Source organism: Apiotrichum porosum (genome assembly GCF_003942205.1).
Source record: "Apiotrichum porosum strain DSM 27194 chromosome Unknown scaffold_5, whole genome shotgun sequence".
NCBI lineage: Eukaryota > Fungi > Basidiomycota > Tremellomycetes > Trichosporonales > Trichosporonaceae > Apiotrichum > Apiotrichum porosum.
Window position 1 is genome coordinate 588204 of NW_021167112.1, and position 24965 is coordinate 613168.

Consider the following 24965-nt stretch of genomic DNA (forward strand, 5'->3'; position numbering starts at 1 on the left):
GGGCTGGAGGTAGCGCGAAGGGCTGTAGGATTGTCATATCTCTGCCCCTGGCTTTGCCTATGACTCTGGGCCGATAAGTGGTCGGTCGGGCCGGGCTGGCCGGGACGAATGGGTATAGCCCCTGCGATATAGAGACATTTTGAGTCCACGATCTCACGCGCGGGCCTGTGCACAGGGGGGGTTCATAGTTTATTGTCTTTCGGGACACCTCCGTGCATGCCGGAGTTGTGGGGTGGTGGTGTGTCCTATATGCCACAACCACTGGCCTTGATAGATGAGAGCGTGCGTTATAGCAGCAGCAGCAGGAGCATGCCCTTTTGCCGTTGTGCGTGATACGGGGTTTTGTGTTGCGCAATGTGTGCGTGAATGCGGGGCACGTCATAATCGGTGGGATCGGTGGATTGTATTTACACACCGCCAGGTACCGTTTGGGCGGATGCGCTGAAAGTGGGCGGACGGGCGGAGGGACGAGCAGCGGTGCCAAGGAGCGGCCTGGGTGCTGGGTGGGTCATTCGCCACCCGCGCGCGGGGTGTGGGTGGTGGGGCAGAGGAGACATGGGGGGAGAGGGGGAAGCCAGGCAGCTGGCAGGTCATCGCTCCTCCCATCCACCACCACCGCTCCGCATCAATTGCCACCCAGTCACCCTCCCAGTCTGGGCCACACCTCCCACCGCATCGACCCAACCCAGTCTCACACATCTATAACACACACATACTTGTCTTCTATCTTTCCCGTCTCACCCTCTCCACCCCTCTCCCCACACTCCCCACTCTCCCATGCCAGGCGCGTCAAGCGCATCCAGCGCGCTCTCAGCAGCCATCATGTCCCCATTCGCCACCCGCAGGTCACGTCAGCAACACTCACCGCCCCCATCCGGCGTAGACTCGTGCTACGGCGTCCGAAGCCTAGAAGGCAGCGTCAGCTGGAGCGAACCAGGTGGAAGCGGCACAACCACCGACACTAGCGACCCCGAACCAAGCGACGAGGACGACCGCTTCACAGAGCCGCCCACTGTTGAGCGCGACTCCACACCCAGCTCGGATCGCACTATCGCGGGGCACGACGAGGATGCCGAACGCGCACGCGTCGTGGCCGAAGCCATCGAGTCCCGTCTCACAGACACCACGACCACACCACCACCACCTCCTCCTCCCCCGCTTCTGCCTTCCCACACGGATGCGGATACGGGGCGCGATAACGCGTCACTCTTGATGCACGCCAAGCCGCCGCTGGATCCCAGATCGCACGACAGTGGTGCCCATCTCGCCGCCAGCGTTCCCTTGGTGGGGCTGCTGTCACCTGCTCGTCCGCCAACCATGACGTCTTCGCCAACGGCTTCGCTGCAAGCGTCCCTGTCCAGCTTGCCGCCACCCGCAGCGCCCTCGCCACTGCTCCATTACTCGCAGACACCGTCATCACCCAACGCTCAACGCTCGCCACAGCGTGGCGAACGCCCATCTCCCCTCACACCAGCTTCCCACGCCTTGTTCGACATGCTCGCCGACGCGCCCAGCGAGCCCGGATCCCCGGCGTCGCTGGCGTCCTTCCCATCGTATGTGGCTTCTACATCGTCGCTGTCGCGCATCTCGTCCCCCGCAGACTGGGACTGGCGGCACCCGCTGTCACGCAGCATTGGCGCATTCGACTCGGAGCATGAGCACGAACATGATGGCCAACAGGCCGCTGACCACTCGGGGTCCGCCGAGCTCGTCCTCCCGACTCTGGCCCTTCCCAACACATCGCTCCATCTCGGCCTCGACCGCCACGCCGGCCCAGGCCAAGGTACACGTGTCGCCCTGCTCGCCGGCCCAGAGCACACGCGCGACGTGCTTGGCGTGCTTGCCAGTCGCCGCTCGTGTGTGCAGCTCCCGCACGGCGAGGTCGGCGTCGTCGGCGAGGCGGGACTCGAGGCCACGATCGTCACGGGCCTGCAACCCAGTGACATCCAGCGACGCGCACACGACGCGTACATTGGCCTGCACGCGCTCCTCAACCCGTCCCCGACGGCGTCGCAGCAGTCCGAGCTCGAAGCCATGGTCAGGACATACGCGACGAGCAAGGACTGGATCCACCTCGCCGTAGACCTTGAAGGTAGGTGGCATACAAGTACGCTTTTCGTTCCTGACACACGCACAGATGACGAAGAAGCAACCGACATGATCGATCTGGTGCCCTACACCACCCTCGATATCGAGGCCCAGCGCCTCGCCGACGCCGCTCATTCCGTCGACACGTCGCCCGCATCCCTCTCCCCGACCTCGTCCATGAGTATCCCCGACCGCACACCCACGAGCCACTCTGGGGCGTCCACGCCACTCTCTGAGCGCGCCATCGACGACACACCACGCCCAATGTCGGATATTGTCGCCTCGTGGCCCACGACGCTAAAGGCTTCGCAACAGTCGACGGTGGTGGAGGAGGAAGAGGAAGCGGCGGCAGGTGCCGCGCCGCAGCAGTCAATGTACTCGGAATACGGGCCCGAGGACCATGACGACTCTGTCCTGCAGGCCGTGGCCCTCCTCGAGCGAATCCTTGACGAGCCTATTCGCGTCCACGCCGCCTCGGCTATCGCATTCTTCAGCTGGCGTCCCAGCCCGCTGCCCGCCATCGCCTCACCTCTCACTGGACCATACACGTCCCCAGCATCGTCCACGTTTGAGGGTACGGGTCCCATGCCGACCGTCGCGCGCGCGCAGGGTGGCGGAGAGTGGGAAGCCACACTCTCACGCCGGCTCGCGCACCGCCGCGAGCTCGACGCGGCCGCCAGCTCGCGCGGCGGCAGTGCGTCTGGACAGAGCCAGCGCGCGCGCGGCCGCGGCACCCGCCGTCGCCGCAGCCACTCGCCGCCGACCAAACCGCCCTGCCCGACCCCGCTGTTCCCGCGCGGCCACCGCACCATCGCGTCGTCCGTCGGCCTCGTCGACCTCTTTGACGGCATGTTCTCGGGCGTCAGGCGCTTTGCGCAGACCCGCTGGGGCCAGGTCTTCTTTGCGTGCGCGATTGCCGTCGCCGTCGGGTGTGGATACTGGGCCGTCCGCACCCACGCGTAGAGGCAGGCCGCTTGCGAGTTGCGAGGCCATCAGCATAGCATAACTCTCTCGCGCGCACCCACAGACCAAACCAATGTATGACACGTTCCACGTTTTACACACAAGAAGAATCCCCAAGACGAATGAAGACAATCGCCCCGCCACCTCCCCCGTTGTTACAGTGTGTGTCGCTTCTCGACCGTCGCACCCGCCGTGTGCTCAGCCCGAGGCTGTTGTATATGTGTCTCCCCTCCCTCCCTCCTTTCCTTTCCTTTCCTTTTCTCGTCTTTCTCCCCCAGTTGTAATATCCCGTACTCGTACCCCCTCCCTCGTTGTTGCCCTCGCCATCTGACCTGCCTCTGGCCTGTCCTCGGGCTGTGAAATCTGTGAAATGTAACCCGTTCTCTGGTCTTGGATCCAGGTCATTGATCTCGGGGCTTTTTGGGCGGTGGCGCGTGCTCTCTGAGTCATGAGTTGGGTTTGTGGCGATGGGCGTCTTCTGTGGCTGGGCGTTTCCCGCGGTGGTGGCGGGTGGACGGTGGACGCCACTGAAAGAAGCAGGAGCGCGTCACGGTCGCGACACGGCAGAGTGGAGTGTGGCACAGAAGGGAGCGCTTCGTGGGGGGTGTATCCCGACGGAGGCTGAGATAGCACATGCACGACTGCCACTGTGCAGCGTCCGGCGTCCGGCGTCCAGCGCGTCCAGCACTCCAACCTGGACGTTGTGCAAAGGGAGTGTTGCGAATTGTGACCAAGTTGACGGACACGACCATCCCGAATGTTAGGAACAGGACCTGGTACTGTACATGTCAGCATTGTTTGTTCAGATCGGCGTCTGGTGACTGCAGTGCGATGGTGCTTCGGCACCTGCCAGCGTGTGGTTCAACCATACAAAAACGTGAAAGGAGAGAGATGATGCACGTCACCGTGGACAACTGGCGCTGAAGGGTTGACGTCATATCATGAGAGTCTCACTGTGAGTAACGAATAACGAGTCAGTTGATCACAGAATCACTGGGGGCGAGGCCAGAGCAGAGCAGAGCAGAGCAGAGCAGAGCAGAGCAGAGCACAATACGGAAAACATGGTGGCATAAGGATCCCCATTAAGGGTACCCAGTGCCCGAGAGTATACACAGTTGTGTGGAGAATACATGAAACGGCGGGTACAAATCTCTGCGGTGGTGGTGGTCTTAATGTGGCAACCAAAGGTCGCGAGTGGTTTTGGAACATGCAACGGCGCGTACACTATCTGCGGAGAGGTCTGGTGGTGGTCATGAACGTGGAAACTTAAAGCTCGCGGTCCTCCGCTAGTGATGTCAATACTGGTACACTACTGATGGCGACGGAATGCACTCACCACTGTGGATCTTCTTGGCCATGCGGTCCTAGAGAGATACGCCAGCGACGCGCTTGGTGACGGGCTTAGTGTTGACGCTGCTGCCGGTCGCCGTAGTAGACTCCGCGGTGGAGGAGCCATGGGCAGGACGCTGCTGAGTTTCGTTGAACGTGACAGTGGCGGCTTCAACCTGCTCGCTGTCGGCCTCAACCCTGTCGGCAAGTGTGCGAATGACCAGATCAAGCAGGGCCGAACTGCAAGTACCAGCATCAATCTTCTCCGCGAGGGTGGCGACAATCTCGCGGTGGACGGCCTCGGCGACAAGCACGTTGCCAGTGCCCGACTCGACCTTTTCGGTGATGACGCTGGAAACCTTGCGGATGACGGCTTGGGCAAAGAGCGCGTGGGCGTTACCAGAGTCGACATCTTCGGCGAGGGCGGCGGAGAGGCCGGCGAGGAAACCTCCCTTGATCCCGCAGTAAGGCTCGGGCACGCACTCGCGGTTCTTGTTGACGGCAGGATATATACTCACAAGTGTCATGGGTCTTGGGCTTCTTGGCACCGAAGCGGTCCTTGATGAACTCGAGGGGGGTGCTTCAGTGATTGTCCACTCGAGGACGAGTTTGAGGCCTTGCCTTCCAAGACTGTCCCCGTCATGGCGTCGGCCTCCTTGACCTTGAACTCGGGGGCAGAGGCCCGCTTGGAGTGGAGTACATCAACCAACTTGTCGCCGATTGTGTCGAGGGCCTTGGCGTCAAAAATGTCGACCTCTTTGACCTTGGGCTCGGGGGCAGAGGCCTGCTTGGACTGCAGGACGGTAACGAGCTTGTCGGCGATGGTGTCAAGGGTCTTGGCGTTAAAGCCCTCCTCGACCTTGGACTGCAGGGCGATGTCCAGCTTGTCGCCCACGGCGTCGACGTTCTCGAGCTTGCCCGGCGCTGTATCCAGCCATGAAAGAGAATGTCGCGTTGTAGGGGTGAGGGGCACAGCTGAGGTTGGCCTGTGTCGACAAGGTCGTTCTTGTTGGGCCCTCGACGGCGATCACGGCGCCTCGCGGGTCCAGTCGCGTAACGTAGGCAGAGTGCAAAGACCTTCATCATGTTCATGTTGTCCGACATAACGGATAGGGACAGGGTACGTAAAAACAGTAAAGAAGGTGGGGTTGATGCTAATAGGGTAAGGAAGGTGGGTGATGAGAGATGAGTCAGTCAAGAAACCTCACAACTGCGAGTACGTTCTTCCCCCGCCCCCACCACCGCCAATGGCGAGGTGAATGACACGCGGGTCGATGTCATTGCTGAGAGACCGTAGTGGCCTCCAAGTTATCGGAAGAGCTCTTCAGTGTCATGGCCGCCAAGTTCCCCATCGAGTCCAAGCTCATTTTGTCCTCGGCCTCCAGCTCGATCAGGCGCCATTTCCAAGCCCAGGGTCGTGTTCGAGAAGAAGCTTAGCCACGACCACGACGTACGCACCCAAGTCGACACAGCGCTCACCGACCAGCTCAATAATACACTCATCAACATCGCCCTCCGTACCCACAAGATCCGCTGGGGTCTACCAACATATTGGCACCCTCGGTAGCGCCGTTCTCTACATCAACGCCAGCGCCGGCCATGATATATACCAGCGCCAGAGCGGACTCTGCTACCCGGGCGGGCACCGATATATATCATCGCCAGTACGGCTCTGATACTCGCCAGTACGAGCTCTGGATATACTCCGCCAGGACGGCTCTGGATGAAAAGAGGTAAGAAATGAAGGGAGGAAAGAAGAGTGGTGTTTTGGCCAGGACAGACACTGGGTCAACCGGTCTGGCCTCGGACCCCGCCAGGACGGGCTCTGGATATACTCCGCCAGGACGGCTCTGGATGGAAAGAAGGGGGGAAAGAAGAGTGGTGTTTTGGCCAGGACAGACACTGGGTCAACCGGTCTGGCCTCGGACCCCGCCAGGACGGGCTCTGGATATACTCCGCCAGGACGGCTCTGGATGGGAAGAAGGGGAGGGAGGCAGAGTGGGGCTCAACCGCGACAACGCGAACGGCTCAGAGTTTGTTGTGCTGAATAGAGTAGAGTTAAGGGAGAAATGAATGAGTGATTGTGAGTGATCATTGATCATTGATGAAGGGACTCGCGCGTGTGACATCAACGGCGCGAAGGTCGGCATTTCGGAGTTACAGAGATTGGCGGTGGCAAACATGAGACGCCTCGACCCATAATTCCGCCATAATTCCGTAATTCCGAAATCCCGATTGTGACCCTCGAGCCCACAGACATAAACAACCCCAACTCCCTCCTCTCGACAACTTCAAATCCACTCCATGCGAGTACCCAGATGTTTCCCCGGCAGCGACCCCAGGACTGTACGGTTGATCGAGAGCCCGTCCAGGCGAGCATCCAGAGTACCTGCCTGGTGGGTGAAACCAGAGTCCCGGCCTGGCGGGTGAAATCCAGAGTCCCAACCTGGTGGGTGAAATCCAGAGCTCAAGCTGGACTGGTTGATCCATCGTCCGTCTTGGCGATCCGTTGTGGCGGATAATCGTCCTGGCGAGTACCCCAGAGCCCCGTTTCCTGGCGGGTTAAATCCAGGCCCAGGATGGACATGTTGATTCAGTGTTCGTCCTGGTGAGGGGAGACCTCCCTCCATCATCGGCAGCCGACCGGTTTACCAGAGTCTGTCCTGGCGATGATATATATCAGTGTCCGTGGGGTATAAGGCCCGCTCTGACGCTGGATATATATCATGGCTCGCACAGGCGTTGAACTATAGACTCTGGTCTCCCCCATAGGCGTAAGACTTCACGACACAACGAGACCAAAACGTCCCGTACCCACACATTCATTGACCTAGATCTCTACTACTAAAACTACAGTTATATGCGCACAAACTCTGCTTCATCTACATGGGGAACCGCTTGATCTCCTCCAACGTGAACCCGTGGGCCTGCACACTCTCAGCGCCGAGGTCGTGCACCTCATCGCGCAGGTGGTCGAAGAGGACTTTCCGGAACGAGTCGAGCGTATCGCGCATCCCTTCGGCAGAGTACGATTTGGGGTCGGCCTTGGACTGGGCAAGGTACTTTTGATATCTCTCTAGGCCTGCACTGTCAGGACACTGGTCTTGCCGTTCGGAGACTGGCATTGAGGTCTGGCTGGGCGGCGGGTGGGAGCGGTGTCACGAGGGAGGAGGTGGCAGGCGCTCTGGGTGACTTCAGAATCGCCACTCCCCTGTGCGCCTCTGCACACACCTGCAGCGAGGCCACCGTTGGCGTCTGCTGCCAACTGTGCAGTCGCTCACAGGAATGGTTCGGATCGCTCATCCGAGGTCAACAACCAGCACGAGCAAGTGGCCTGCATGAGCCAGTAGACCTCCCAGGCTCAAAGGTCCACCCTCCCCCTCCTCCAGAGGGCCATATCTCCACCCGCCGCCTTTCACCTTCACCTTTGGCTGTCTCACTCACCTTCGTGGATTTGCGCATGGCTGACAATATGCGCGCCCTTCCTGCTCCCTGCCCCGTCGGCGAACTGGGGCATCCTCTTGGCCAGTAGCGGGAAGATGTACGCCTCCTCGATACGGTGGTGCATGTCGAGGTGGTGGGCGAGCGTCTCGGATTCGCGGAGGTAGCGTAGCAGCTGGCCGTCGTTGATGAACCTGTTCCCTGCGTTCTGAGGAGGTGTCAGCGAGTGTCGCTCGGGATTGGGGTGGATGAAGAGTATGTCGTCGCACCTACGGCCACACCCATAGCCACAATCAGAGGCCATGCGTTCAACCCAGACGGACGATGGTATCCACACATGCCGGTTACCCACCTTGTACGCCTCGTCATACTCCCAGCTAAAGTGGTTATGGAAGCGCGTCATCGAGTCGGCAAGATGGTTCCACACGGCAAACGAGCCCTTGGACTCGTCCCAGTCGGCCGGTGTTGGTGAGACGGGCACAGTTACCGCAGACATGGCGGCAGTTTGCAGCACGTGCAGGACGACGGGTGCTGGTCTTGCGCGGTGACAGGCGATGAAGGGAGCACAGAGGAGGAGAGCTGGCGATCTCGACGGGACGAGTCGAGGAAGAATGAGGGGGAATGGTGACGATGCGAGCCAGATGAGCGTCGGCCACGAACCGAAGGGGACGTCGCCTTTGGTGACGGTGTGGTGGAAATGGAACTCTCTCGATGGGGTTACCTAGGCCCGGCGACAGAGTAGTGCAGAGCAACAAGAGGAGCAACAGCACGGCGAGGTGGTCCAATGTCTTCGGCGTGCCAGTGTCCTTTTTTTGTCCAGGTCGCCATGCAAAGACGTCAGGAAGGCCCCACCGAATCTTTCTTTGGTCTCCTTGATCTCTTTGTTCTCGTGTGTCTCGGCGCCGGAACGGCGCGGTTGGTCGGAGGTGGCCGGAGATGCGGTAGATTGGGCCAACTCAACTGGCCGGGGACGGTCGGAGGCGGGTCTCTGGGTGTTACAGATACGGATGCACGCGAAGGACGCCGATGTGCTGTGCTGGGGGGATGCTTGAGCGAGACTGGTAACAAGCATGACCAGCGTCGCAGAGGTCGAGATGGTTCTTTGGCTGGCTGGCGACGTCATCAGCACTTTCCACTGCAGCCAATTCGTCGCCACAGCCGGCGGCCGCGGAACGCCAACAAGGGCATATGCCGGCAAGCGGCAGACATGTGAGGGACACGGAATGTTGAGATCAAATCGATGCAGTGGCTCGTCGCAAGGAAACAAAACAACAGCAGCGGAATTGCTCCTGACCCCCAACTCGCTATTCGTCCCGTACAGTACATGGGTGCAATTCGTCACATCGTTAAAGTATCGTTTGCTCCTACTGCCTCGCAAGGTCTCAAATGATATGTGCACGCAGTCTGCAGTCTCCTCGAGACTACTTCTGCTGGGGTTCAATGATAGTGGGGATCCGCTGCGCCTGGGTCTGCGCCGTCGCGGTCAGTTTGCTGGTATTATAAAGTGGGTGGTGGATCTGGGCATGGCCGTGGTGGGCGTGGCGGGTGTCGTGATGGGATTGAGTGGTGCTGGAATTGACATTGGCGACGTGAGAGTTTTGAAGTGGGTGAGGATGCGATGACGAGATGGTGGTGCTGGGGGGTTTGCTGGAGTGGCTCTTGGAACTGTGGCCACTCTTGGAAGCGTTGGCCTGAGCGTGGTCGTGATCAACGCCGTCAAACGGCTTGGTCTCGAGCCACTGCTGGAGACGGTGCCGGTCTGCGCCGAGCGCAAACTCGCGCCAGTGGTAGTTCTCCTGCTGCATCGAGGCAATGTGGACCTGGTAGAGAGTTAGTCCCGAACTACACGACTTAACTCACGGCACTCTGCTCTGCGCGCAGCCTCTGTTCCAACGCTGCCGACCGCCACACGTCCAAGTTCTGGTTGACTTCGTGCAGCTCGGTCTCGAGCTTGGTCGCCTTCTTCTCGAGGTAGCTGGTGCGGCCCTTTTCGCCATTGAGCTGAATTTCAAGGCTGCGGCGCGCCGTGGCCTCGGTTTCGGCCACGCGCACAGCCTTCTCCTGCTCGAGGTTGGTATTGGCGTTGGCCTGGGCGAGCTGTACGCGCAGGTCGGTACGGGCGTCGTTGGCCTCGACAAGCTCGACGCGCAGGCGCTCCACCTCCTTTTCGAGGGAAGCCACCTTGGCGTGCTCGGCCTCGAGCTGCACGCGCTCGGCAGCCACGGTCTCGTGCTCCACTGTCGCGGTGGGGAGGGTGCGCTCGAACATGGCCAGGCGGTCGAACAGGGCGTCGCGGAAGCTGGTGGAGTCCTTCTGCATAGCAATGATCTCGTGGTGACGTTCCTCGGCAATGCGGTTGGCAATGTCTCGCTGATGGGTCAGTTCAGAAACTAGCATCACGCCACCCACCTCTTCCTTGAGAGCCCGGATAGCCTCCTCCTGCTGGGCGCTCTGTTTGGCAAAGAATTCGCGCAGCTCGACCATCTCCTGCTTGGCCTGCTCTTCGGACCGGCTTGACTGGACGAACGAGGCAGTGGCAGCAGCAATCTCAGCACGGAGGTCGGCCTTGAACGCGTCCTCGCGTGAGCGCTGCTCGAGCGCGGCCGTCTTCTCGCGCATACGCCGCTCCAGTGCGCTCTTCCTGTCCTGCGCGCGCTCCTCAGCTTCGGCCTTCCTGTCGCGTGCCCGCTCCTCGAGCTCGGCAACGCGCTCCTGCATGACGGCAAGCTCCCGTTCGGCACGCGCTGCCTTGTCCGTCTCGTACTGCAGCGAACGCTGGACGGCGGCAGTCTCTTGCTCGGCACGGTGGCTGCGGGCCGTCTCGTCCCGGAGACTGCGCTGGGCCTCGGCGAGCTGCTCGGCGAGGAACTCGGCAGGGCCAGGCGCCGCCGTCGCCTCGGCTGCGGCCTTGGCAGCGCGCGTCTCGGACTGAGCTTCGAGCAGAGCGTCCGTGACGGAACGCAGGTCGGAAACGGCACCCTGTGCCTCGGTGTACTCGGCAAACTTGACCATGAGGGCTTCCTGGCCGGCGATGAGCGCCTTGAACATGTCGTTGTGGGTGGTCGCGTTCTCCACGAGCGTCGTGTCGCCCTGGTCCGAGCCGGGAGTGGGTGTGCGATGCACCTCCTCTTCAACCTTGCGCTGGATATCCTCGAGAAGCGTGGTCTGGCGCCCGAGCATGGCCGTAACGCCCGCCAGGACGCTCTGATCCGGAATGTATTCTGCAGGGTTAGCTTGATGTCTCAGCGCGCTCAACCCACCCTTGATAAGGTCCAGAGCCTCTGTGGCAATGCTGGTCTGCGTGTTGGCATCGTCTACCCGGCGCACATTGTCGTTGGCCATCTGGTCGGCATCCTGCCTGAGAGACGCCACCTGCTCCTCAATCTTGTGCAAGAGGTGGAGAATCTCCGGCGCCGGGTCGTCCCCGAGAGGCATGTCGTCAATCGTCGGCGACATGAACCCACCGCTGCGCAACTTGGGGTCATCGTTGACCACGGCAAGCACGCGCGGCGGAGATGCGCGCAGGGGAAACTCGGCGGACGTGTGTGATGACAGGCCGAGCGATCCATGCCGGAGCCCGCCTGTCAGGGTGGTATGGCCGTTCCCGTCCGTTGTCCAGTGAAGCCACTCATCCACGTCGGGCGCCTCCGCCGCTGCTTGTTGTCGCTGCCTGTTCCGCTCCTCACGCTCTTTGGCGAGGCCATGCATCTCGGTAGCGGGCGACGAGCTGCGTTCGATGCGGTCGTCGAGGTCGTCCGGCTCCGTGATATCCGAGTGACTGCGCCTGTGCACCGAGTCGACGTGCTGGTGCTGGTGGTGATATGTGTGCTCGGACCTCGCGTCGGCGTGCGACGACCCGGCCACCGATGACGCAGACGCAGAGGGGAATACCCATTTGCGGAACTTGTTGTTGGAGTCGTCCGCCAGCTCGACGCGGATGTTGGGCATGCTGGGCGACGAGGACGATGGACCAGCAGAGCGCAACTGATCTTTCGATGGTGTAGAGTGCAGTGCGTCAAAGTCCGGCGCAGACTTGGCCGGTGAAGTCACGTCGAACGGTGGTGGCGTGGATGGCGTGGCGCCAAAAATGAAGGGTTTGGCCGTGGGGTTGAGCTTGCCTGGTGCGCTCAGACTCTCGCGGCTCATGTGCACTCCACCATTGAGAACTGCGTCTGTCGGCACCGTTCCCTCCTCTTCGTTGATCGTCTCAATGTCTTCAATGTCCGAAGGCAGCTGAGCAATGGGCGAAAACGTCTCGGCTGAACCAGGCATTGGGAGCTCTGGCGCTTGGGCCTCCTGCATCTCGGCGGAAATTTCGGTAATGGAATCGTTCTTAACCGAACGTATCGACCGTACCGACGATTTGCGGCCAGAAGAGTGTCTGCCGCGGATGGGACGCGACGGCTGGATCTGGACGTCGGCGCCGCCTTTGGTGGTGGTCTCCTTGACAGGCGAGACAGGCTGTGACTTTACGCCGCCGCTAAAGGACTCGGCGCGGTACGAGTTTTGCGACGAGCGACGTGCAGTGTGCTTTCGGCGGCGGGGCTCGCGGTCCTCGTCGTCTTCTTCGTCGTCGACAGCCTGCTCGTGGATCTGGTTATCAGCAGAGTATACACAAATGGAAGCACTCACCGCCGAGATTGGCCGCTCGATATCCTCGACCACGGCGCGAGGCGACGCCACGTCGCGGCGGGGCACCACAGGGCTCTCCTGAACGGTGGCGTTGGCCTGCTCGGACTCCTCCACGACTGGCAGAGCTGCAGGTTGTGCAACGGTAGGTTCCTCCGCGGCCGGCTTCCACTCGGCGGCTGTCGGACGAAGCTTGTGGGTAAATGTGAACAGTCCAAGTGCACCACCGGCATTGATAGAGCCCTTGGTCTCATCTTGTACCGCCGGGGTCGTGGCCAGACTGCCAGGTTGGAAGGGGAGAGCCGTGGGACGAAGGCGCGCCGACGATTCGCCAGTGGACAGTGCCACGCTCGACTGTTGGCGCGTGTGGCCGACAACGTGGCTCTGGTAAACACCAGACGGTTGGCGTTGGTGGAGGGGATTGGCCGAGACGCTCGACTGCCGGCGCTCATGTCCAAAGATGTGGTTCTGTGCAGGCGCGAACGCCGGAGCGAACCCAGGGTTGCCTGCAACAGGCTGGAAGGGAGTTGCAACTGGCTGGAACGCAGATGGAACAAAAGCAGGCGCTGCAGGGGCGAAACTGAACCCAGGGCTGGGCGTAAAGGCCGCAGCCGTCGGCTTGAAGTTGAAGCTCGACGACGTCGGGGCGGCAGGCTGGAACGGCGCTGCCGTGGCCGAGATGACACGCGTTCCGGGCTTGAAAGCCGGTGCGGTAGCTGAGATGGAACGAGTGGCAGGGCGAGTGACAGGTGCAGTGGGGACAAATGGTGCGGCGGTCGGCTTGAGTTTCTTGGCGTCGCGCTCATTCTTCGGTGGCGACCTCAGACGCTCGGAACCAGGCTCAGCGAGCTCCTCGTGGGACTTGGTGGGCGTGACAGCAGCCTCGTGCGTGGCGGGGTCTGACACCGCTACATTTGCGGGGACCGACAGAGGCGTAAGCGCTTCGGTAGCCGCAATGGCCTCGGCGGCATCCGAGGTGCCAGTCGACAGGACCATGGAGACCTCGGCGCTGGCCTGGTCATCCTGCGCCTCGACCTCAGCCTCGACCTCTTCCAGCTCTGCTGCCTTAGCCTCTTCTTCAGTCTTGCGACTAGGCTTGAACACAACGCCGCCGGGAGGAAGGAACGACTGCAGCTGGCGACGGAAGGCAGGGTTGGCACCAAAGTTGGCGACGGGGCGGCGTGTCCTCGTCTCAGACGAAGGCGAGGACTCGTCAATGGAACCGGGGCGCGAGGCATTCTTGCTCCGCTTCGACGGTGGCTGATCGGCAGCATTGTCTTCGCCCTCGCGGGTCTCGCGGTCACTGCCCGCCTTGTCTGAGGTCTCAGCTTCGGCCTCCTCAGCTTCAGGAGCGGTGGGTGCGGGCGCCTCGGGTTCAAGAGCGAGCTCAGACCGAAGCGGCGTGCTCTCGTCCTCTGCAGCAGCGACGATGACGACTGGCTTGGTGGGAGGAGTGATGTGGGACTCGTCGGGGCGTGTACCGAACACGTCCACGCCGGAGCTGTTGTTGACAGTGTCTTTAGGAGCATCCATCTCGGCCTCACCGGCACCCTTCTCGGGAGACCAGGACGGGGTTGTCTCGCGCGTCGTCGGGGTGTCTTGCGCAGCAGACGACAGGGAAGCCGAGAGCGACGCCGAGGTCGCGTCCAGTGAACGACGGGTTTCGCGGAGCATGCCGCCCAGTTGGCGCTTGAGGAAGGAGTTGGGTGCGAGACCACCGAACGAGCGGTTGGTGGACAAAGCAGGCACGGGCGAGGCTTCTTCGCCTTGTGCCGGAGCACTGTCGCGAGGAGGGAGCTCGGAGGGGCTCATCTGCGGAGTAAGGGCACGGCTGTGGACGGAAGGCGTGGCGGTACCGCTGTCCGACTCGTCGCCGTCTTGGGAGTTGTTGTCGTCGTTGAACTCGCTCTTCATCTGTGCGAAGGCGTTGTCGTCGGGGCTCGGGCAGCGGGTTGGCGGCCAAGGCTCCTGCAGAGCAGTGAAAGCGCGAGGTGAGTCGGCAAAGGATTCGTCAAATGCCGTTCCCCAGGTGGTCGAGTCTTGGGGCGAGTCGGGCACAGGTGACGGGGGACGAAGTCGTTCCCAGCACTCCTGTGATGATCAGCTACGGTGGACTGTCTCGTTAACTTACCTGGTCTGGGACAGTGATGCGGAGCTTCTTCCCTTGCCACACTGGTGGCTCCTCGTTGTCGGAAGGGAGGGATACTTCAGACTGGGCGCCGGGCGAGAGAACGCTCTCGACTGACGAGAGGTCGCTGGGAGTGGGAGATTGAGGAAGCGCAATCTCTTCTGGGGTGGTGCGAACCTTGGCAGGTGGCCAGGGGAACGCCTTCCTGCGGGGCACACGCTCGGACGTCGGTGACTTTTGGGGCCGCTTCTCAACCGTCTCGTCGTTGCCGCCTTCCGTGTCCGTGCTCTCAACGTTCAAGTCGGCGTCTTCTTCGGGCTCCTCAGTCCGTACGAGAGGAACAGGCGAGTCGGGGGGGCTGTACGACTCAGGCGGGAGGTTGACGCGAACCGTGTGGCCCAGGTGCTTGACCTCGTAAGCGGACGATGACGAGGGCACACGGCTACCGGTCACGCTGATGACACTGGGCGAGGGTGACTTGATGGGACTGACAGCACCCGAACGCAGCGGCGATGGGATGGGCGAGAGCGTCGGGCTCGGCTCGAGCGACGCAGACCGCGAAGGTGGAGGAAGGACCTTGAGCTCGTCGAACGTGCGGCCGCCGGGACCGCCGAGGATCGCCTTGGGCGGGGGGCCACGCTGGCTGATAGACTGCGTGCGGCCGTGCCCGCCAGCGCCAGCGCCGTGGGAGATGGACAGGTGGGGCTGGTGGGAGTGTGCGCGGCGAGTGGGTGGAGGACCTCCCAGGCCGCCTGATCCGATGAGCTGCTTTGGAGGCAGCGAGACGGACGGGTGGGTGACGTGTGTCCTGGGAAGAGGAGACGAAGTGAGGGGAAGCGACAGGCTGTTGTGGGGGAAGTGGCCGAGGGACGAGCGCGCTGTCGAGTCTAGTGTCCACGCGCGGTTCGTGAATGGGAGGAGAGGCGAGGGGGTGTTGAGACCGGGCTGGCCTGGCTGTCCTGGTTGTCCTGGCTGGCCGGCGTTGAGTGCACCACCGGGAGAACGCGAGCCGGGAGTGGGAGTGACGACCCCTGTATGCTCTGCCAGTGGGGCCAGAGGACGCCCGTGGGTGGGTGAGGCCGAGGGAGTGGTGAAGGGAGGCGGGGCGAGTGCGTTGTTGCCTGGTTGCTGGCGCTGAATGTCTGAGAAGCCGGCGATGGAGTGGTGGATTGGGTGACCGAGACCGATGGAACGGTCTACCTGGTATCTCTGACGCTTGCCAGGTGGGGCAGTGGCGGGACTGTCCTTTGTCTGACGCGAGGAAGGTGTTGGCAGAAACGGCGCAGATGGCGGCTGCGGCTGGGGCGTCGACCAGAACGGATACGCTCCGGGCAGCGCGACTGACGGCTGGATGTATGACAGCCCGCGCGAGTGGCCGCCAGGCTGTCCCGGTTGGCCTGGCTGCTGTCGCTGACCGGGTTGCTGCTGCAGACCAGGCAGTCCGGGCTGTCCCGGCTGGCCTGTCGGCGCCCAGCCCATGGCCGACGAGTCGGCGCGTCTGTGTGCTGGCACTGAGATGGACCCAAAAGACGGAATGACGTTGGCAGAGGACGGCCCGGCAAACGACTGTGCGCTGACAGACTGCCTCGACCGGTGGGTGCGCTTGTTACGCTGCTGCGACTGGGGCGGCTGCGACATTGTATCCCCCACTGCACTGCTGAACAAGGACAAAGAACTACTGCTGGGTGTGTCGTCGTGTCAGCACAAGAGATCGGGCGGACGCGAGAACAGGGCGGCCGGGGCGTCGGCGGACTGAAAGACACACTCACCTTTCAAGCTAACTTCTGGCGCACGCAAGTCACAGCCAGCTAAAGACCACAGGCCATGGAAGATGGAGAGACGGTGCGAGATTGAGATTGGGAGTGAACGAGTGCAAGAGACAGAGGAAAGATGTAGGACGAAATGCAACGTAGCGCACAAGGGAACACCGACAGATGGGGAGTGGGGGCCGGGGAGTCGGGCTCGTCGGAGGCCCAAGCGGCCACGGGTACGATGTGAGTTGACCCTCCTGGTCCTCCTGGAATGTCACGGTCGCCGCATGTGCGGACGTGCGGCTCTCTTTGCCCACTGCGTATGCTCGTTCACGGCAAGGACGAGCAATGGCGGCGATCACTCACTGTGACATGCAGCTTCTGTCGTTTGGGACAGACGGGCACTCTACACATTTCCGTCTTCCGCGACGCGTGCTGGCAACTCCCCGGGTGTCGGTCGACACGCGCCACGGGCAGCGAGTACCAGGACACTGTCCCGGTGGGCGTTCCGCATCTGCATCCTGGCATGTCCTGGCGCGTGCGGTACGGGCCGTACGGAGCACGTACAGTGCGTGACACTGACGGCGTTGCGGGGTGGTCCTATGGCGTACACGCAAACCCCACACTCACTCGTGTCCTCGTACCGACGCTAGGAAAAATCAAAGCAGGCGCGGACCTGACACTGGCGGTGGCGCACGACGTTGGGCACTCGTGAACAGTTGGGTTGGCAGATGGGGCGGGGTTGTAGATATTCGGGTAGTGCATGTCGCTCGGGCTGACAAAGATGTGAGATTCTTCAGACAAGAGACGATGGGATTACGAGAGAGAGCAATTCACTTCACAGTTGCCGTTTTAAACCTTGAAAAGGGTTGTCTGAGACTCTGTGCGGCGCTCCAGAAAGCCTCACAGGATCACAGGGTGCCATCCCGATTGTGCAGCATACACGCAGTGACCAGCAGTGTGACCAGTCGACGATGGGGTTGTCAGTCTACGATTGAGGAGGAGTTTGAGTGGCAGCTTTGAGCCTGCATGTCAGGCAGCCTAAGGCCGCGGCAGCCAACATGGGCATAGCATCCATAGCCAGATCGCCAGAGCTGTCCCGATTACGATCATTTTTCATCTCGGCATCTATGACGTCGCCAGCCACAGCTAGTTTGCCACCTCCAGCAACCCGCATGTGACGGTACTTCCCTCTGCCACATCTGCTTGCCACTCAGCTCCCTCTCGAGCCAGCTCATCACAGGCTCCAACATCTAAGTGACAGGGCTGTAAAGTGATATCGATACGCAGGTATAGATCAACGCCATAGCGGGCCATGGTATATATCAGCGTCAGAGCGGGCACTGTACCCAGGCGGGCACTGATATATATCATCACCAGGACGGCGTAGGCCACCAAGGCGTGACGCTGGATACTCGCCAGCACGGGACACTGGATACTCGCCAGAGCGGGACACTGGATACTGCCAGAGCAGGTTGATATCGCCAGGACGAACTCAGGATCAACCGGTCCGCCCTGCTCCTCGATACTCGCCACCACAGGACTCTGGACGCTCGCCAAGACGGCTCTGGATGCACGCCATGACAGACGCCGGAATTCTGTAATGGAGGATAAGTTGCGAAGAGGAATAGAGAAGACCAGGATGCGGGTGGCAAATGCTTGTTTATAAACAGGACGCGGGGACGCGACTGACCTTTCGGGCAATTATCGCGGCGTTATAAATGTGGCATATCCCCACACCATTTGGCAACTTGGCACTCCGTCAGATACAATGTCTCGGCCTGCGGCCAACTGACTGGCCTGACTGGGTAGTGCATGCCGGCTGGGATTGCGAAGATGCGGTGTGCTTCAGACAAGAGACGTGGAGACGGCGAGAGGGGGATTCATTAACTCTCGCTGGTTTGAACCTTGCAAGCGATCAGCGACGTCTGACATTCTTCGGCGCATACCCCGACAGTACAGCAAGGACACGCCGACAAGCGGTAACGAGTCAACGATGGACGAGGTCGTTGTCAGTTTACGACTGGGAAAGGAGTTCTGAAAAACAGCGCGGAGCATGCACGACATGGACTTTAAAAGGCTGCCGGCAGACCATGCTAGACACTGCTGCTCCCATTATTAGCAGTTGTCGGTCATGATCCGTGATCTCGGCATCTCACCTATGACGTCGCCGCCGCCCGCAGCCGGCGGTTTGAGTTGATAGCAAACGGTGGGGGTTCTCTGCTGCCGCTTAAAGCGTGTGACTCTCCAGACGTCTTACACATTGTCCGCTATCTGGATCTTGCAGCAGCAGTGTCTGCAATTGTGGCGTCACTGTGCTGCTCGTGGGAGCGTTGGGTGGGGGTGGTCACGCCTTGGCGCGCCGTTTATACATGACGTCCAACGCCCAGTTTAGCGACAGCGCCAACTGTATATATTTACCCGCGACGGGGTCATTGATCATTGACGTGTCCCCTTTCCCCATCCTCTCTCTCCTCTGCTTCTCACGTCCCACAAAAGGTCATCATTCTCAATTGATCCCAAGCATTGTGCTGCTCTACGGACATCGGGACGTGATCACGGATACCAGATCAACTAAACCCCCTCACAATGGCCAACCCAAACCCGACGCCGACCACCACTGCCGCGGTGCCGTCCTCCGAGTCGGCTTCTGCGCCCGCAGCCGCCTCTCCGACGACAGCAGTCCATGCCCCACCCCTTCCACCCAGGCATGCCCCTGTCGCTGCCAGCGTCACTACTCCGGCGTCATCGGCTCCAGTCGCGACTCCAGCCTCCACAGCCCCAGCGACAGCGACAGCGACCCCGGCGCACCCTATGGACATCAAGATCAATCCTGCTGTAGCTGCTGTGGCATCTGTCGGCCATGACGGCGAGACAGTCCAGACACCAGGCAGGCTGCCGCCCACGATCCCCTCGGTGTCCCCCGCCACCGCCGCTGCACTGCCTGCTGGCGCGCACAAGGTCGACTCGACAACACGGCCCGCGGCCGTGGCAAAGGCCGAGCTCATTGTCAATGCCGACACACCCATCACGGGCACATACTATCTGGACCCCTGCCTGAGGCACACGCTCTTCCACATGCCCCACGCATTCAGTGCCGCAACCGAGGCCGCGCTGACGGGCATGGGAGCGTACGCGACTCCGCAGGGCACGACGTCGACTGCGCCCACGACTTCGTCGACGCAGACGCCCATCAGCACGGCCTCTGCACCCACTGTCACACCGGCTACGAACACTCTGACCGCCGAGACGTCGGGGCCCACCCCAGCGCCAGCGGCCGCTGCTGCCGGGCGCCACGGAGAGTCCGCGCATCACCACTACGCCAAGGTCGCTCAGTCGTGGGTCGTGCCTCCCGACGCGCGCTTTGTGTCTGAATCTGGCCCCATTACGCTCTCGCTGGCGAGCATTGACGAGGCGACGCATGGCGTCATGGAGACCAAGACGGACGCGGACGGAAAGCCGACCCCAGTCACCCCGAGGGGCAGGACGAATGTGCGGGTCAGCGTCGAGTCCAAGACGGGCGGCGTGTACATTGATGTGGTGAGTTGGATATTACCCTTAGTTGGGCAACAACTGACCAGTGACCCTTCCAGTGCGACCTGGACCCGAACCGCCAAATCGAGCTCACAATCAACACGGAAGCCGACGTCTTCGTCCTCCTCCCGACCGCCTTTGTGGGGCCTATCAGCATCACGGCCCCGCACTCGCCGCAGTGGGGGTCGGTGCTGTACCCGCAGCTCGCGGCCGTGACCAACACGTATCCGAGCCTCTACACCACGTCTCTCGCGCCGCCCAGCGCGCGCCAGGTAAAGGGCCACATCGGCAGGCTGGGCGGGCGCCTCGAGACGTCGCTCGAGCACCACATCATGAAGAAGATTTCGAAACACATCCCCGACGAGCTCCATGCCCAGGACGGGTATGTCGACATGCTCGTGGCGGGCTATGCGTCTTTTTCGCGCGATAACCAGAGCAAGCTGGTCGTCAACACCACCAAGGGTAAAGTGGCTGTCGGATACCGCCAGACCCACGACGAGGAGGCGGGCAAGCGCGGCGGGCTCAAGGTCGGCGCCGCACACGATGCCGCCAATGCACCGCACAAGAAGTGGTGGAGCCTGTAAAGTAGCTTGCGGGTAGGGAGGGAGGGAGTATCTGTACATGTTGTGCTGTTCAAACGTATGTGAGACCATGGAACAAATACATATAACATCTGTGAAAAGAAAAGAAACTCTAGCCCTCTCGCATGCGAATGGTGCAGCCTACTTCTTCTTCATGAGACCCTTCTGCAGCCACCTGAGAAGTGTCAGTTGACATCACGAGTGTGTCCCAACTCACTTTGGCATCTTGACCTCGCCAGCAGCGCCAGTGAGGGTCTTCTTCTCGCCAGAGGCCGAGCCCGCGGTGTCAGCGGGCTTGCGCTCGGGCTCCCTGGTCGCAGGTGCGGGGAGGGGGGCCTCCTTGGCGCGCAGTTCGTCGGTGAGTGGGGCGGGCACGTCCGAGCCTGTCACCTGTCAGCTCGCAAATACAATCTGAAAGCTGTGGCAGAGTACACTCACCATTCATGGCCGCGTCGTCCCACTTGATCAACAGCATGCTCTGGGGCACGAGGCCGAGCTGGTTCAGGCTCTCGTTTCCGCCCTTTCCGCCCTCCATGCCCGCGTTGGGCGCGGCGCGCGAGTAGCCTGCCGGAGCCACGATATGCGTCTTCATCAGCGGGTTGTCGTTTGGGTTCTTGCGCTTTGCGGGCGCGGCACTGGGTGGCGGCGGACGTTCGGGGAAGGTCGTGCGCGGCGGCTGGTACAGCGTGAACGGCTGCTCGCGCGCCGAGGCGGACAGCGACTCGCGGACAAAGGCGTACACCGGCTGGATACTGAGGAATGGGTCAGCATGGGTTCGTTACAACGGTATTCATCTACCCACGGAGACGTGCTCGGGAACACTTTCTGGATCTGCGTGCCGTCCGAGAAACGTATCCTGATGGTCGTCTGTTTGTCAGATACGAGTCCAGTGCAATTCATCTCACTGTGGGCCACTTTGCTGCCTTCTTCTGCTCCTTGGCGGCCGCCTCGGCCTCGCGGTGCTTGGCGGTCACGAGCGGCGCGTCGTTCAGCTGCCTGCTCCGGCCGGACACGGATGCCTGGTAGAGCTGCACGTCCGAGATGGTCGGCTCAAAGAATGCGTCGGGGACCTCGGCTGCGGTGCTGGTCAATATACAGAAGGAGCAAGGAAGGCAGGCAGGCAGGCAGGCAGGCAGGCAGGCAGGCAGGCAGGCAGGCAGGCTTGATGACGTACCTGGTGCATTGGCGGCGGTGGGAGGTGCAAAGACCTGCACGTCGTTGGCAGCTGTCGATGCCGTGCTGGATCCCGCAGCGGGCTGTGGAGCAGCTTCAGGAGGACATGTGGGAGACGCGCTCTCTGCCATTGCTGCGTGCGTGTGTGGTGAGAGAATGGGTTGATTGTCAAGTGATGAGTGAGCGGCCACTGTTGCCAGAAGACAGTGGACGCTCGGTCATCGCCTGCGTTCAGTGATGGCGGGGCCTCAAAATGACGTGTGATGGGACGTTGATAACGAGGTAATGGGGTGATATATGGGTATAACCTGGGCCGTCCATTTTCATATCCCTTGCCCAAAACGACACTATCTTTGGAATTTCAGGCTGCACGGCGTGTTTTTCCCTTTCATCTGTGCCCTTGCTACTCAAAATTCCACATTGTCCCGCAGCGCCACACTCAACCACCCGAGAACGTATCCAGACGCTCGCATTTGACAGCTTGTTGCGCTCCAGGGGGAGCAACGTTGACCTACTGTAGGGTACTCGAGGCACTAAGATGCTTCAACACGCCATCTGCACGCTCACCCCCATGATCCAAATGGGACCCTCAAGGCGCACAAAGCGGTGGTGACTGAAACTAAAAAATCAGCAAAGGGATATCAAGGACAAGCGGTGCCGACTGTGCCTGCGTCATGCTGGTTCGCGCAGTCAAACATTTGGTTCCAACGCTGCGCCGCGGACCAGCTAGCTACAGGTATGCTGCTATGATTCTGGACCGCGCCTGCGGAGCACGAGCGCCTAGTGCACTGCGCACTGCTGCTGCTGCTGCCCATCTGTCCTGCTTTGCAGAATTTACCCCACAATGGTGTGTCGTGTGTCTTACGCAGCTCTCTGGAGCTTCCTGCTCGTCGTCAGCATCTGGACAAGCTCAGGCAGGCTACACGTTGCCGTGTCTCGTTGTCACTCAGCAACCGACCCCCCGGAACCCAGGGATTGGTAGCACACTCGACGCGTCCGAGACAAGGCTGCGACACCCACGACATTGCAGCATTGCCTGGCGACGTCTCCAAGCAGCTTCCGATACCGGCGGCCAACTGAGACCACACGACACATCCAGGCCTCAAGCTTGCAGGAAACGTCTCCCGTGTGTGTGCCCTTGCCCTTTGCCCTTGGGCCCCGTTGCTACGCCCAGTACGCATCATTGATATATACCCCGTTCCCACTGTCGCATCTCGTCCCCTCTTCGACAATCACTCCCCCTCACCACTACCACCACCACCACCACCATGTCCAGCCTGATCAACTGGGTCAGCTCCCAGAGCGGTAGAGGGTATACGGCCCTCCCGACCAACTCGGCACCACCGACGCGGTCGAACTCGCCTTCCCCGCACTCGCCCATCTATTCCCCTCACGCAATCAGTCATTTGTCAGCGACGATGAAACGCCGGCGGGGGATCCTCATCGTCACTGCCATCTCGATGCTCGTGTCCATGGCCCTCGTTGCTGGCGTGCACCTGCGCTTCGGCGAGGTCGAGGCGGCAGAGTACCCCGTGTGGCAGAAGCCAGACACATTGCCCGACGCCAAGGCGGACATGTGGGGGGTGAGCGAGCAGCTGGGGTGGGAGCAGACGGACGACAGTCTCCTGGATCCGGGACCGCTCGCGGACGGCAGGATGAAGATTGGGTTCGAGGCCGACGAACAAGGTACAAGGCTGTGAGTGCAAGGATGCGGAAACGAGGAAGGACATGGGATACCGGAAATTAGAGTGCAGCGGAGGCATGGCGGATGACCATAACGGCCAAAAGCTATGCCGCCGGCAAGAAACCCACAACGAAGGAAAAGTCCTGTGCCCATTTTGTTTCATGTTTTCTGCTATTTCTGGATCCTTGACAACATGGGCTGATATCCGCGCGCGACAGATACTACACCCAGCTGGACAGCTTTGCGCGCTCGTTGCCTGCCAAACTGCACACACCGCTCCTGACAGCGCTGCACGATACGCTGCCGCCGTCGCACGCCCGCTTGCTCGCGGCCCCGGAGCAGCCACACCGCCAACTGCCCTCGATGATCAGCTACAAGAACATTTTCCAGACGGACAAAAAGTCGGCGCACAATGCCGAGACGCAGCTGTGGGAGTCGATGAACCGCGCCGACGGGTGGACGCTGGATTTCTACAACGACACCGAATCCCAGGCGTGGGTCGAGGAGACGTTTGGCGACTCGCAGGTGGTCTGGGCGTGGGACTACCTGCCGCGCGGCGTGCTCAAGGCCGATTTCCTGCGCTACTTGTTGCCGCTGGTCAAGGGCGGCGTGTACAGCGACACGGACACGCGGCCCGTCCGCCCCATCGAGCAGTGGGGCAGCCTGAACGTCGAGCTGCTCAACCTGTCGCACACGGACGGGCCAGACTGGGAGTCGGCGCTGAGCACACACCCGGCCGTCATCGTCGCCGTCGACGTCGACGTTCACGCCCTCCCGCAAGACAACTGGAGCGTCAACTGGCCCCGCGCATGGGGTATCTGCCAGTGGACACTGAGCTCGGCGCCGCACCACCCCATCTTCCTGGACGTCACGCGCCGGATTGTAAACTCGACGCATTTCGTGCAAGACTGGGACACCGCGCGGCACGCGCGCGCCGACGCGCTGCGCAGCGACGACCGCCCCGCAGAGGCCGACGCCCTCCTCGCGCGCCCGACCAGCGACGCGCTCAGCGTCGTCGAGTGGACGGGCCCAGCGACGTTTACAGACGCAGTCCTCGCATACCTCCTCGCGCGGTACGGCGTCTCGTGGCACCGCCTGCGCGGCCTCGACCACCCGATCCGTATTGGCGACGTGCTCGTGCTCCCCATCACGGCGTTCAGTCCCGGCGGCCAGCCCGACTTCAAGGCCGAGGGAAGGGACTCGCCACAGTGTAACGTGGTGCACAACTGTGAGTCTGTCTAGCTGTCACATCTGTGTCTTTGGTAGAGCTGGTGCTAACGTACAGTCGCTGGCAGCTGGAAGGGCGACGGAGCGTGAGGAGATTGCGAGAGAAGGTGTAATATCTGGCTTTATATTGGACAGACTTTATGTAACTGTATGCATGGGAGCTTGGTCAACAGCGCGTTGGTTGGGCTTTACTAAACCAGTGTTCACACACCGGAACGCACCCGTCACATTGTTGCCTGCCACACTCGAGCCACCGGTGACCTCACCTCACCTGTCAGTATCACCCTACTGCCCCAAGATTCGCATTAGAGAGAACGTCGTTGCATATTCAGCCCCCCCTCACACCATCGTACACACCACTGGAGGGAACTGCACGAGCCAAATGGTCTACTGGAGAGAAAAAGAAGAGGGAAAAAATAACGGGGGGGAAGGGGGTG

General features: G+C 61.2%; 7 protein-coding genes across 7 annotated transcripts; 3 read left to right on the forward strand and 4 right to left on the reverse strand.

The window, feature by feature from the left end:
• Window positions 1-777: 777 nt before the first annotated feature.
• EHS24_007509 (uncharacterized protein) lies at window positions 778-3051 on the forward strand (the record flags this gene model as incomplete). The annotated part of the gene is made up of 2 exons (XM_028622868.1): window positions 778-2092; window positions 2138-3051. 2 exons carry the CDS (start codon window positions 778-780, stop codon window positions 3049-3051), a joined length of 2229 nt encoding a protein of 742 aa, XP_028476761.1.
• Window positions 3052-4415: 1364 nt separating this feature from the next.
• EHS24_007510 (uncharacterized protein) lies at window positions 4416-5484 on the reverse strand (the record flags this gene model as incomplete). The annotated part of the gene is made up of 3 exons (XM_028622869.1): window positions 4416-5010; window positions 5091-5355; window positions 5412-5484. 3 exons carry the CDS (start codon window positions 5482-5484, stop codon window positions 4416-4418), a joined length of 933 nt encoding a protein of 310 aa, XP_028476762.1.
• Window positions 5485-7262: 1778 nt separating this feature from the next.
• Window positions 7263-8317, reverse strand: EHS24_007511 (uncharacterized protein; the record flags this gene model as incomplete). Its single annotated transcript, XM_028622870.1, has 3 exons — window positions 7263-7456; window positions 7612-7638; window positions 7825-8317. 3 exons carry the CDS (start codon window positions 8315-8317, stop codon window positions 7263-7265), a joined length of 714 nt encoding a protein of 237 aa, XP_028476763.1.
• A 925-nt stretch (window positions 8318-9242) lies between these two features.
• Window positions 9243-16216, reverse strand: EHS24_007512 (uncharacterized protein; the record flags this gene model as incomplete). The annotated part of the gene is made up of 3 exons (XM_028622871.1): window positions 9243-9641; window positions 9682-14541; window positions 14582-16216. The coding sequence occupies 3 exons, from the start codon at window positions 16214-16216 to the stop codon at window positions 9243-9245; spliced, it is 6894 nt and encodes a 2297-aa protein (XP_028476764.1).
• Window positions 16217-18918: 2702 nt separating this feature from the next.
• EHS24_007513 (uncharacterized protein) lies at window positions 18919-20447 on the forward strand (the record flags this gene model as incomplete). The annotated part of the gene is made up of 2 exons (XM_028622872.1): window positions 18919-19869; window positions 19923-20447. 2 exons carry the CDS (start codon window positions 18919-18921, stop codon window positions 20445-20447), a joined length of 1476 nt encoding a protein of 491 aa, XP_028476765.1.
• Window positions 20448-20585: 138 nt separating this feature from the next.
• EHS24_007514 (uncharacterized protein) lies at window positions 20586-21748 on the reverse strand (the record flags this gene model as incomplete). The annotated part of the gene is made up of 6 exons (XM_028622873.1): window positions 20586-20619; window positions 20662-20827; window positions 20883-21196; window positions 21247-21311; window positions 21350-21519; window positions 21619-21748. The coding sequence occupies 6 exons, from the start codon at window positions 21746-21748 to the stop codon at window positions 20586-20588; spliced, it is 879 nt and encodes a 292-aa protein (XP_028476766.1).
• A 1329-nt stretch (window positions 21749-23077) lies between these two features.
• OCH1_2 (membrane-bound alpha-1,6- mannosyltransferase Initiation-specific) lies at window positions 23078-24618 on the forward strand (the record flags this gene model as incomplete). The annotated part of the gene is made up of 3 exons (XM_028622874.1): window positions 23078-23313; window positions 23520-24529; window positions 24587-24618. The coding sequence occupies 3 exons, from the start codon at window positions 23078-23080 to the stop codon at window positions 24616-24618; spliced, it is 1278 nt and encodes a 425-aa protein (XP_028476767.1).
• Between the last annotated feature and the right edge of the window lie 347 nt (window positions 24619-24965).